The sequence below is a fragment of the Mycteria americana genome, chromosome 4, assembly GCF_035582795.1.
Source record: "Mycteria americana isolate JAX WOST 10 ecotype Jacksonville Zoo and Gardens chromosome 4, USCA_MyAme_1.0, whole genome shotgun sequence".
NCBI classification, from domain to species: domain Eukaryota; kingdom Metazoa; phylum Chordata; class Aves; order Ciconiiformes; family Ciconiidae; genus Mycteria; species Mycteria americana.
In genome coordinates this window covers 91,781,633-91,793,233 of record NC_134368.1, presented here as the reverse complement: position 1 = coordinate 91,793,233, position 11,601 = coordinate 91,781,633, and the positions used below count along the sequence as shown (strand labels likewise).

General features: G+C 48.9%; 1 protein-coding gene across 4 annotated transcripts; it reads left to right on the top strand.

Annotated features, from left to right (window-relative positions):
• Nucleotides 1-2,581: 2,581 nt before the first annotated feature.
• Nucleotides 2,582-10,601, top strand: PAQR3 (progestin and adipoQ receptor family member 3). 4 transcript variants are annotated; one of them, XR_012775713.1, is made up of 8 exons: nucleotides 2,583-3,022; nucleotides 3,120-3,282; nucleotides 4,524-4,679; nucleotides 5,437-5,634; nucleotides 7,105-7,195; nucleotides 7,517-7,665; nucleotides 8,131-8,366; nucleotides 9,508-10,601. XR_012775713.1 is itself a non-coding variant. In XM_075501371.1 (7 exons), the coding sequence occupies exons 1-6, from the start codon at nucleotides 2,838-2,840 to the stop codon at nucleotides 7,657-7,659; spliced, it is 873 nt and encodes a 290-aa protein (XP_075357486.1). In that variant the 5' UTR covers nucleotides 2,582-2,837; the 3' UTR covers nucleotides 7,660-7,665; nucleotides 8,131-10,601. The 4 variants fall into 4 exon arrangements, 2 of the variants coding, with proteins under 2 accessions (XP_075357486.1, XP_075357485.1); XR_012775712.1 differs by having other exon boundaries at nucleotides 8,131-8,638; XM_075501371.1 differs by having other exon boundaries at nucleotides 2,582-3,022; nucleotides 5,500-5,634; nucleotides 8,131-10,601.
• The last annotated feature ends 1,000 nt before the right edge of the window (nucleotides 10,602-11,601 follow it).

Sequence of the window (11,601 nt, the reverse complement as noted above, 5' to 3'; positions counted from 1 at the left end):
CTGCACCACTCCGCAAGGTGTTTTATGTCACCGTGCTGCCCTGTGTGCCTAATGCAACTCTGCTGTCTGTAGAAGGGATATCCTCTGCTCCATCCGAAACATAGCCAGCAGTACCATCTTGGTCTCTCCCCTCCTGTCAAAAGAACTATGTCTACAGATCTTCTTTCAGAATGCATTTTCTCTGTGTATCTTTCCTAAATTATTCTTAGTAATGTCATTAATAGGAACCTTGGGTGAAGGGAAAAAGCAGAAACAGAGAAGCCATATGGAAAGGAAGACAGAAACTAAGTAAAATAGTGTGCTGGTTTTGGCTGGGATAGAGTTAATTTTCTCCGTAGTAGCTGGCATGGGGCTGTGTTTTGGCTTTGTGCTGAAAACAGTGTTGGTCACGCAGGGATGTCCCGGCTGTTGCTGAGCAGTGCTGACACACAGTCACGGCCTTTGCTGCTCCTCACCCCACCCCACCAGCGAGGGGGCTGGGGGGCACAAGGAGCCGGGAGGGGACGCGGCCGGGACAGCCGACCCCAACCGCCCAAAGGGACATCCCGCACCGTACGGCGTCGTGCTCGGCGTGTGAAGCTGGGGGAGAAGGAGGAAGGGGGCCACGCGCAGAGCTATGGCGTTTGTCTTCCCAAGTCACCGCGAGGCGTGCTGGAGCCCTGCTTTCCTGGAGACGGCTGAACACCTGCCTGCCCACGGGAAGCAGTGAAGGAATTCCTTGTGTTGCTTTGCTTGCGTGCGCGGCTTTTGCTTTACCTGATAAACTGCCTTTATGTCAACCCACGAGTTTTCCCACTTTTACTCTCCCGATTCTCTCCCCCGTCCCACCGGGGGGGGGAGCAAGCGAGCAGCTGTGTGGGGCTTAGTCACCACCTGGGGTGAAACCACAACAAACAGGAATGAACCATTCAGAGACACACTTCAGATACATCCCAGAAAGGTGAGAACACAAGGAAGTTTCTCAAAGCTAAGCCTGCTGAATTATTACTATGAACACAACTCCTCTGGGTAACTCTCCAAAGTCCTGCGATACATACAGGAGAAAAACATACCCAGCATGCAGAACAGCTGAGAAGGTGGAAGAAGGCATGAGGAACTGTCAGCCGGTCTGCAGAGGCAGGAGAAATACACTTTTCAGAGCACTGACATTAAGAAATCTCAGTGAATGATTAATTAGTAGAAATATTCAAGAGCTGCTGTTGACCAAAACCAACTTAATGTGAGTAACCAAATGGTGTAACATAGAAATTTGGGGGTGATGTAGCGCAGCTGGTTATACTGCAATGTCTAGGATTTGAACACCTGGTCTTTACTGTCATTCTTGATTTCAAATGCCCATCACCCTGCATCTTTTACTTCACAGTACAAATCTCTCTACCACGGGTAAATCTTTCATACTTGTCACACCATCTTGGAGAAATGCTCTCACATTTTGTGTAATGAGACAAAAAACCTTCGAAGAATTCTGCATGGCACATGACTGGCGGGGAGGGGCAGGTGAATGAGGATTACCATTCAGCACACTTGTTTTCAACTCTGAAAACAAAGGCCAGATGATACCTAGTGAATGACTTCTCTCTCCCTTTTTTTTATGATTGGGGGGAAAAAAATTTAAAAGTAATTGGCAAACAACCCACAACTTTTCTTATTTAGGCAAAGCAAATCCTTTGGAAGTGTCTTCTTCACTCTACCTTTTTTTTTTTTTGGTACTTCATAGAGTACACAGGGAAAAAAAAAAAAGAACATACTAATAATCATTATCTCAATTAACCAGAGATTGCTCTTGCAAGGTGCAAGTACACTTCCCACAAGCAATGATAATCCTCAGCACTTTTTACCTTACATTCCTGGCCTCTATTTTAGAAAGGTTTGCCTTGTTCAGGCCTACCTGAAAGAAATGGCTGATTTCCACAAAGAAATATCTTTCTCCAAAAGTCTCTCAGACATGCGCACCACTTCCTTTTAGACAGAATTCTCTGCCGCGACAGTCATGTAACATTTTACTGTGTATCTTACGTTAGAAGAGCTGTAACGGGAGAATTAGTCATACCCACTCTGCTGACTGCCAAGCAGCGCTACATTATGCGCCACTTCCACCCCGCTTGGGGCCCTTACGGGCACCACACACCCCCACACCACGCAGCACCCTGTCACCCTAAGCTGAAGCCTCCGCTTCTGGAGACTGGTTCCCCTCGAAAGGCGTCGAGAAAAAACCCGCCAGCACCTCACCCACCCCCGGCAGCGCAGCGCAGCGCAGCGCAGCGCAGCCCCGCCTGCCCGCAGCCGCCCAGCCCTTCGACCTGGGTCACCGCGGCCGGGGGCGGCGGCAGGGCCTCGCCGGCGGCGCTCCCTGCCCGTCGCGGGCGGACCAGGCCCAGGCCCAGGCCCCGGCCGGGCCCGGCGCACCGGGGCCCTCACACGCGCCCCGCCGGACGTGACGCGGCCGCCCGCGCGCCTCTCCACGCGCGGGGGGAAGAGCGCCCCCCGCCGCCCGCGCCACGTGCTGCCGACAACGCGCAGGCGCCGCAGGAGGAGCCGCCGCGCTGTGACGCCATCGTCTCGCGACGCCATCGCCTCGTGACGCCATCAGCTCGTGACGCGCCCGCTCCCTCCCCTCCCCCGCAGCGCCCAGCGCCCTCACGGCCGGTCCCCGGGAGGCGGCGGGGCGGGACGGGACGGGGCGGGGCGGGCGCGGTGCGGCGCGGCGCGGCGAGGCGAGGCGGCCCCTGCGCGCGATGCGGGCGGTGTCGGCGGGCGGCGGCCCGTGAGGGGGGCGGCGGCGGGCGGTCCGATGCGGCGGCGGGGCGGCGGGGCGCTGAGGCGGCGCGGCGGGCAGGATGCACCAGAAGCTGCTGCGGAGCGCCCACTACATCGAGCTGGGGAGCTACCAGTACTGGCCCGTGCTGGTGCCCCGCGGCATCCGCCTCTACACCTACGAGCAGATCCCCGTCTTCCTGAAGGACAACCCCTACATCACCGACGGCTACCGGGCCTACCTGCCCTCCCGCCTCTGCCTCAAGAGGTGAGGGCAGCCCCCGCCGCGCCGCACCGCCCCGGGCCCGGCGGCCCGAGCCCCGCCTCACACACCCTCCCTCCCGCCCCGTTGTGTCTCCTCGCAGCCTCTTCATCCTCTCCAACGAGACGGTCAACATCTGGAGCCACCTGCTCGGCTTCGTCCTCTTCTTCACGCTGGGCATCTACGACCTGACGGCCGTCCTGCCGGCCGCCGGCGCCTCCCGAGAGGACTTCGTCATCTGCTCCGTCTGCCTCTTCTGCTTCCAGGTAGGGGCCGGGTACGCGCCGAGGCGCGGCTGCCCGGGCGTGGGCCGGGGAGCTTCCTCGGGGGAGCGCCTTCGGCGAGGCGGAGAGCCTTAGAGCCCGCTGACGGTGCTTACGCACGCGTTGTGCGCGTAGGACTGCAGAGCAAGACGGGCTCGGGTCAGACCTGGGAAGGCACGTTTTAAATTGCATTGCTTTTAAAGGTAACTGGCAAGCTCGGTGGTTGAGTTGATTTTGACCTCTTCAATATATGAAATCAACCAGGGAGGACTGAGCATAGCTGGTGTAGGAGAGAGGCTGTGGAAAACAACTAAATTCTCCGAGGCCATATTTCACAGCTTCAGCTGGGCGTGGGGGTTCGGTAGTGTCTGATGTGGCCCCCAGACAGCAGCACTTGCTGCTGGAAGGGGTCACCCACCAGAACATGAAAAGCAGCCGTGGCCTGATGCGCTCTGGATTGGCAGTAGGGCTTGGATTCTAACTTTTCACCTTCTGTGTCAGATGAAATCTGTTCTCAGCAGCAGACTTCAAGTGTGTCACCATTGGACCGCTGAAGCTCCTGTAAAGTATGCTGTCCCTAACAAAGTGTGAAGAGCCAGAGAGTGCTGTATATATTCCCTGAAGAGTAGAGGATGCCTTTGCATAGCTAGAAGCGGGGAAAACTCCCTTGCCGGCTTGGAAAGCACTGCTGTTGTGCTCTTCCCTACTCCTGTTGAGGGTTGCTGAGAAACATAAAAACCATTTCTCAGGGAAAAAAATTGATGCTAGCCTAGAAGGAAATGAGCAGCCTGCACGTAGGAGTTTAATTTCTTCTGTGTTGCCTCTGTAAAGTAACTTGGGTGCCGGGCAGTCAGGACGGATTTGGGCTTTGGTTTCTGCTTGTGGTGGTTTGGGCAAGCAGAATGCATCATACCACTGTGCTCGTGCAGACGTGGCCCTGCTCCCTTGGCTACTGGCTTTTTGCTTCGCCTCACGGTCTAGGCCGCAAAAGCCCAGTTTTCTGAGCTGTGCAACTTGGGGTTATCAAGTCTTGCAAAGTCTGCTGTCCCTTCTTCAGTCTGCCAGAGAAGCTGACATCATTAGTTTCTGTTGATTACTGGCAGGAATCATAATGGCCTACACCAAGTCGCACTGCAAAACTCGTAACGGGTCAATCGCACGCTCTAAGCTTCAGACTTTAAGCTTGCTATACTTCCTGTTGATTTTCAGGAGATTAATACATCCTTGTTTGAACATTTGTATAGGTCTGTATGCTTTGCTCAGTGGGATATCATCTTTTCTGTTGTCACCGCTCAGAGAAGACCAGCCGACGATGGATGGCATTAGATTATGCGGGAATTTCCATTGGTATCCTGGGCTGCTATGTGTCAGGCGTGTTTTATGCATTTTATTGTAATAACGTAAGTTTGATGCACTTGTTCACGTAACGTTTAGTTCCTGCGGTCTCGTTGTTGTAGTTTCCACACCGTAGGAAGGGGCTTTATTGCAGGGTGTCCAAATAGAACGTGAGCCAGGAGACAGAGATGGGAACTGAAACAAGTTCCTTCTGACACCAGCAGAACTCTGTTTGCTGAAGTGGTAGGCAAGTTGAGGTTTTCCTTTCAAGCTGTCGATCACACAAGCCTCAAGAAAATATTTAAATTTATATGAAGGCAGGATAAACTTTACAGGTCCTACCTTTGTCAAATGCATGAGGCTGATTATGGGATGTGTCCCCATCACAAGTAATTCAAACATCATTTCCCCCTAGGTAGCTTACATGAGGTAGAAACAAGCTTATTTTCTCCTCATCTAATAGAGGACAAGTAAAATTAGTTCCCTTCAAAGGCCTAGATTACATCCATGTCTGCAGTGGATGCAGCGATCGGGTAGTTGAACAAGTCTGCTTAGGTAGAGGTATACTTAAAATGTTTTGGTGAAGGCACTGCTTGGAATAAATGATGTTCCACCAGGTGTACTCGAGCGCTGGAGTCCCTTCCCCTCACTGTCAGTTGATGAATACAAGTCTGTTCATTCAAATCCCATCATTGGTGCTCGCAGCAGTGACGGGAGAATTGATATATCGGTACATTTAGCAATGTAAACTTTCTACCCAGAGGTTACTTGTACGCACGATGAGAACACCCACAAACTTGCTTTTATTTCTTTTTTTCTCAGTACTGGCGTCAGGTATATTTAATCACTGTGCTGGCAATGATCTTGGCAGTATTTTTTGCTCAGATTCATCCCAGTTACCTCACGCAACAGTGGCACAGACTGCGCTCCATCATCTTTTGCTCAGTGTCTGGATATGGAATTATTCCCACCATCCACTGGGTTTGGCTCAACGGCGGCATTGGTGCATCTATTGTACAGGTAAAAGAAAAAAAGAAGGAAATAAGATTCCCTTTTGATTTTCACTTGCCATCTTCCTTCAGTCCTCTTACACTTTGGAAAATGCGGGGGAAGCAGCGGTAATTAAAATTCCCTGAAGTACAGAATTCTTTCGGACAATACAATCCCAATGCAAACACTTAGAAATTTATTGAGAAGCAGCAAACAGGTTGAGTAGATTAAATCTGCTTTACTGATTTAAACTGCACCATGGAAGGAAGATCGGATACAAATGTGACTGAGCATATCTGCCTGAGGGACAGAGCAGCCTGTGTAGGTGGACCGCGCCCTCGCTCGCCCCAGGGCGAGGGACAGGAGCGAAGAGCTGAGTCGGCTGCAGAGTGGGAAGCAGTCTGTCAGGCTGCACGAGTGCTCAGGGCTGTCCGCCTCCACAGACTGAGAGGAGAGAGGGGAACCAGAAGACACTGATGGGATGATTATTTGCTTCCTCTTCTGTTCCTTGGGTTGGCAGCAAAAATCAGTATTTGCCTACTCAGCCCTCTGTCTCTTAGGCAACCCTCATTTAACATCACTGTGAAGTTACTGAACTATTTTCCTGTTCTTGTTTTACCACTTAGAATTATGCTCTGAAAAACAAGCAGCACAGTACAGCTAAAGACAGGAAAGTATGCCCCAATATGAAAACCCCAGAACTCACTGCAATAACCCAGGGACCTAATTGTGCTGAAGAAAACGTCTTCTTTTCATAGTAGGCAGTAACTGTGCACGTTCTTAGACAGGCCCTGCTGGAGGACTGTCACCTGGGGTGGTGGTTTAGCCCACTCCAGAGCTGCTGTTGAACGTGGAAGAGCAACATTTATGAAAATACATAGCCTTTAACACTGGCCTTCTAAAAATCATATAAAAAGTAGTTGTCTGCCCACATCTTCCTCCCATTTAGTTTCTCCTGGTATAGCGGAATGGTACGTATGGTACGCATTTTGTCTCTAGACTTCAGAAAAAATGCTCTGCTTCTGATAACAAAACTTTCTTTTAAGGAAAAAAAAAGCAACTCGTGAACGGGTTGCTTGATTATTTACCATCCAGTATGTAGTACTGCTGTGGCCTTGGGTTCTAGCGACTGCAATCCCAACCAGTAAATGAGATTTTGCACTGAAGTCATCCTTCTCACTGATGCTGGCCGTTCTGCATAAGATCGGTGTATGGGAAGACGTCCTTTTACTGACAGATATCATGTCTGCTGTGGGCTGCAGAGAAACACTCGGTAGCTTGTGTATTGAAGCAGAGAGGTTGTGATAAAACAAGTTTCTTCCCATTCAGATTTTCCCAAACTTTGGCATTTGCTTCCCTGTTGGATTTTGTCCATAGATAACATAGGCAGTGAAGTAAGATTCAGTTTCATCATGCCTTTTTCTTTCTGATCTTTAGGGCCTTTTTTTTTTTCTATTTTTACCTTCTAACAGAATAGGAGAGCTTCCTTTTCTTTTGCAGGAGTTTGCTCCGCGTGTAGTTGTCATGTACTTCATCGCTGCTGTAGCTTTTCTCTTCTATATTTCCAAAGTTCCAGAAAGATACTTCCCAGGTAGGAAATTCTCTTCGGGGTGTTTTCTCTGCAGTTAAGCTTCCTGCAGTGTCACAGTCCTTGCTGCGAGTCCTGAACTTCCTGTGAGAGAACAGGTTGACCACGTTCTACGTGAAGTATTCTCGTATAGAGTAAAACATTGTGTGTATTTGCATCAAAAGAAGGCAGACAACTTCTGATCAAGTTCGTTAAAGAACTTTCACTGCCTCCCAGCAAGTGGAGCGTATAGTTGAGCTTTGGAGGAGACTGATTGCTAATTGCATTGCATGACTTGTTGCTGAATTTAACAGCTTAACCACTTGCCCTTTTTCTTCCCCACAGGACAGTTGAACTACCTCGGCTCGAGTCACCAAGTATGGCATATCCTTGCAGTGGTGATGCTGTACTGGTGGCATCAGTCCACAGTGTACATCATGCAATATCGACACAGCAAGCCCTGTCCCGAGTATAGCGCAGACTTGTGAGCGAAGGTATAGCAGTTTTCTTACTCGTGGGAAAAGGACATTCGAACAAGTACAAGGTTAAATAATCCTGGTTTTAACTTGTCACAAGTTTCAGTCAACTTCCCTAATTAGCTTCAATGCTGATTGGTGATTTTATTTACTTGCTTGTAAATAAAAAAGTAGTGATCTTGATGCCAGGCACTCTGCTCATCTGTACTGCTGGATTGGATGAGGCTCCACGAGACTGCAGTGCCCTTGAGAAGAGTTTTAGAACAGGCTGGACAGAGGGCTGCCAGATCCCTTTCAGCTCCATTTCGCAATTTTAATAGCCTCGAGCAGTCATTAGTATTTATTCCTAAGTAGCCTTTTCCTCAGGTTTTTGTCACGTTTTCAGCCTACTAAGCATTGATCTGAATTTTTTGGAAACCAGGTAAGAGCTGGTCATTTCGTATGCATTGTAATCACTAAACTTGTTTCCCCACTGCATTTCAGAGGCACTGCAATGAAATTTCTGACTTTGAGGGTCTGGACCTTACCTAAGGAGCTGAGCTATGAAGTTAAGCACTGAGGCAGTTCCTTTTCTGACTTCTGGACTGTTACCTGCTTGCTGGGACAGTATAGTGTTAGCAGTTTTGAAAAAAACAGCAGCATTGCCCAGGATCTGACAGTCATTTCCTGTTCTGCAATCAAGTACAAGACAGGTCTTCCTGGAGCGGGACAATGGAAAGGTGGGCTGGAAAACTCAGCATTCGGATCACAGCAGTATTTCTTTTGCTTGGTAAACATGAACAACAGAAGTTATTACCCTTGCTGAGCTAACGGGCCCATAAACCAGATTTTCAGGTTTTGTTCAAGTGCATAATTAAGAACTGGCTCCTGACGGTGTACTTGTAAAACCCTGGTAACTGTGGGCCCTGGGCTTGGGTCTGAATCACCGCGGTACGGTGCGTTGCATCCTTCAGAGTCGTTGTCTGAGCGACATGCTTACGCTTCAGCAGCGGTATGGTAACGTATAAAATTGAATTCAGTGGACTCTTGTACTTTTCTGGACAAGCTCTCCCTTTTTCTGGAGGATAACATCACATGTCCTCCACCATAGCTATATCTTCATTTCAGATCTTAAAAATTGCCTCCCCCAATATGGGTAGTGCCATTACTTCAAGAAGTTTCTCTGGATCCCCTTGGTAATTTGGAATTAGTATTCTGAAATATTTCAGGAGTAGCACTAAGTCTGCGTGTTCATGTTTGTTACTATCTTGCAATCAGTAGAGCTGCTAAGAATTTTAAGTTACATTTGTTTAACAGGATGCGGTAACACATCCTGAGTAGTGAACCTGCTGCGGATTCAAATCACTGAACTTTGGCCTTTTAACGCGTGTCGTGTTATACTGTACTGGCAGACTTTGTTACTGAAAACGACTTACCGCCATAAGCTTTCCACAGTAGAAAGGTTGCCTTGAGTTTTAGAATCTGTCATGAAACCATCTCTTATAAACTCAACACTGGGGAGACATGAAATAGGCAGGTTATTCGGTAGCTGTAGCTCAGCTTGATTAAGCTCAATGGGTGCCAGTTTTTCAAACAGGATTGGAATTACTTGGATTTTGGGATTAGAATCAACATTTTAAGTGGCTCCGGTATAGCAGCTGTGCTTGTGTTCGCAGTTCAATTGAGCAGCGGTAGCAAATGCTGCTGCTTTGCACGATCGAGTGTTAGCATTAGCCATTTGGAGATTCCTCTGCTTGCCTCAAGATGCTGTTATGACTTGTCCCAAACTTTAAGTGCTTGGGATTCAGAGGATGCGATTGCATCAGAATGGCTAGCATTAGGAAGTGGGAGATACCCTAACTGTTTCTCCTTTGGATGCAGGCAGAAACGTTCTGTTCTGGGATTATAAGCTGTCCTAGTTGACCTCGCTACAACTCCCCATCTTACCTGCAGCGTGGCCTTCGATAGTGACCCAGCATCTTGTGTCATATTTTGTGATCATGTGACAACAGCCAGCTTGATGCCCACTGATAGGGGCCTTGTACGATTTCAAACCAGTTGTCTCATACCTGAGGCCAAGGAAGAGACAGCACTGCCTAGCAGCGGGCTAGGAAAGCCTTAGGCAACCACGCTAAAAGCTGTGTAACACACGAGAAGCCCTTAACGAACTGTCGGCCTTGTCAATGCTATGCTATTGCCTCTTTCCTCTCGGGGAGGGTTTTCCCTTGATGGGCTTTAGCTTACTCAGAGCGGGAGAGGCTGGCTTTTTGCAGTGCCCTCCTCGGGGGGGGGGGGGGGGGACAGGCTGCTGTCACGTCCCCCCAAAGCTGCCTCCTCCCGGGGCTAAACAAGCCCAGCTCCCTCAGCCTCTCTCGTCAGGGGTGCGCCAAGGAGACTCAGAATAGCGATGGAAACGTGCTGTCAGGCACCTGACGCTCATCGGGGATGGAGAAGGCAGGATACTGACTTTTCTGCTGGTGTGCTGGAGAGTAATGGTAACTGTCTGTCAAGGTCAGTGGGTGGTTTTTGGTTTTTTGCAACTCCAGAAACAAGTAGTGGCAAGAACTGACTCTGCATTTAAGATTCAACTCCCAGACCTTTGAGCCTTTCAGTGTAAACACTGATTTTTTTTTTTTTTTTTTTCTTTTTTAAACTGGACAGCCAAGCAAGTTTCAAGTGCACTGATTACTACTACTGAAGCCTGACAAGGAATCTGCAAGTATAAAACCTTGTTTCCAGTGTTACGTGAACAATAGTATTTGCAGAATGTGTCTTTGTGTATTGAAAGCATACTGACTTTATAGTTTGCTAATGTGTTTTTTTTTATGTAAACTCTAACTACTGTAGCAGTTTTCACTGGATAAGGAAACTGACGGCAAAACTGTACATTTTTATTACCCTGACAAAATTTATCAAGCTGCATGATGGTCTTTTATGTACATACTGAACGTGTAAATAAACTTCAGTTCATTGGATGTTTACTTGGAGTAACACCATTCTTGCATCTCACTTAGAGAAGCGACAGATGTGAATTGCTCAACTACACAACTTCTCTCACCTGCCCCAGGTTTTAAATATACAGGGAGGCTGCCTCTTGAATTAGCAAGGCACAGCACGGACGGGCAGGGCAGGCGTTCCAACTGCACTATTCCCATATTGCGTGTAGTATATTCTACTAGCAGTACTCAGTGTTCCATAGGCGTTTTTGGAGGAGCGTCTCTAGCTGAATCTGCTGATGAACTCAGCTTTGCAACCTACCGCCTTTAGATCCAGATAGTTTCCCAGCAGGGCCTTGTTCGTATCTGAGGAGCTCCGGCCGTTTGTGGTGCTGTGTCCTACTCAGAAGAAGGAAGGGTTCATCCTGACTCTGCTTCAGCTGAAACAACAGGACTCTTTCCCACCTCAACTTGGTAAATGTGCTTTTGCCCTAACACAAGTACTTCAGCTGCATGCAAAAAGCAGTGATGAGAAATCAAGTACTAGCACTTACGCTGCAAAAACAAAAACCGTAGCCAGAGCATTTTTCAACTGTTTTTCTAACTGCAGGGGCTGAAAACAAACAAGCCCTCTAGCAGAGACGGCACGGGCAGAAAAGCTCTGACCCTATGCGTACCCTAGCTGTGCAGGCAGCAGGCAGCTGTGCCAGCCAGCAGGGATGACTCTGCACCCTCAGTTACCAGCACCCTTTCTCATCCTGTCCTGCAGCACACGGCTAGCGCTCACAGAACATTGATTACCAGTAACCCTCGGGATTGCCCCACATCCTCTGCCTCTCGCCCTCTGCCAAGCCTTTAAAACCACGGGCAGCAGGAGGATTGAAGAAGACCTCGTTATCTGTGGAAAAACTGTTTAAAGCAAGAATTTAACAGCCATGGTTGTTGATTTTTGTTTAAGCTGAAGCCTCCGGTTAAACTGTATTTCCTCGTGGATTTGCTTGTAACAAAACTGGACTGAAACGGGCAATAGGCAGAAGAC